Here is a 1,196-nt window from a genome sequence, read left to right as displayed (position 1 = left end):
TTCCTATTCCTCGGGCCTTGTGGGATGGTCAAATCCATCCTCTACATACCTGATTCTTATCTCATTCAATTTATCCTATAAACTTTTTAATCATCTATCAGAAAAAAAATTTCCCTATAAATAGCTATACCAAAAACAAGTGTAAAACCAGAAAAACTACAGCAAATAAGTAAAGAGAAAATGGCTCGATTCTCGTCTCTTCTCTATTTTTCGATAACAGTTTTGATCTTTCTCCATGGCTCTACAGCTCAACAGTTTCCAAACGAGTGCCAACTAGACCAGCTCAATGCACTGGAGCCGTCACACGTACTTAAGGCCGAGGCTGGTCGAATCGAGGTGTGGGACCACCACGCTCCTCAGCTACGCTGCTCTGGTGTCTCTTTCGTACGTTACATAATCGAGTCTCAGGGTCTATACTTGCCCTCTTTCTTAAATACCGCGAAGCTCTCTTTCGTTGCTAATGGTATGTGTTTTCTTGTACTTTTCTAATTTTTACCAAATAGTTGTGGTTTTTGGTAACTGTTATAATTGAAGACTGTTAACATCGACATCCAAACTCGAGATAAGGTTCAGTCCTCTTAGAAAGTGTTATAGACTTGTAATACATAAGAGCTACAAAATCTTTTTAGAAGTTTTTGCGTGTTAAACATGTTTCATTGGTTTAGATTTGGCTTCAAATTTTGATCAAATAATATATATATATATATATTGTTGATTCTTTCTTTGGAGTAGAACTTAATTACAATCAAACATATACTTCAATTTTTATTAGACCTATATACATGTAACTTTATTTTTAGGTTTGTTACATTACAGGACAAGGCCTAATGGGGAGAGTGGTCCGTGGATGCGCTGAGACTTTCCAGGACTCATCAGTATTCCAACCAGGCAGTGGCAGCCCCTTCGGAGAAGGTCAAGGCCAAGGTCAGCAGTGTTAGAATGAGAGAATTATTGAGAGTTTATTTATGGAGAATGAAGAACATGAAGAACATAGAGAGAGAGAAAGTAGATCTCAAGATGTAAGAGAAAGAATGAGAGAATAGTTTCCTTAATTTAATTGTGGATCTGGGTACAAGTATTTAAAAATAAGTGACCTCAGTACACAATATAATAAAATATCTTTTTCTCTCTTCTTCTTCTCTTCAATAAAATCGAGCTTATAAAACCCTTATAAAGCCTTATAAAACCTTATAAAG

The 1,196-nt window shown here is 36.1% G+C and overlaps 1 protein-coding gene across 1 annotated transcript in view; it reads left to right on the top strand.

Moving 5' to 3' along the window:
* Positions 1 to 180: 180 nt before the first annotated feature.
* The window catches only part of LOC106327304 (cruciferin BnC2-like), a 6,172-nt gene continuing 5,156 nt past the window's right edge, over positions 181 to 1,196 (top strand). Inside the window, 2 exon segments of the mRNA XM_013765428.1 lie at positions 181 to 463; positions 817 to 924. Of these exon segments, the coding sequence (XP_013620882.1) occupies positions 181 to 463; positions 817 to 924 (391 nt within the window).

This window comes from Brassica oleracea, chromosome C2 (assembly GCF_000695525.1).
Source record: "Brassica oleracea var. oleracea cultivar TO1000 chromosome C2, BOL, whole genome shotgun sequence".
Classification (NCBI taxonomy): Eukaryota; Viridiplantae; Streptophyta; class Magnoliopsida; order Brassicales; family Brassicaceae; genus Brassica; species Brassica oleracea.
The sequence above is the reverse complement of the archived record's forward strand: the minus strand, read 5'-3'. Positions and strand labels throughout refer to the sequence as shown.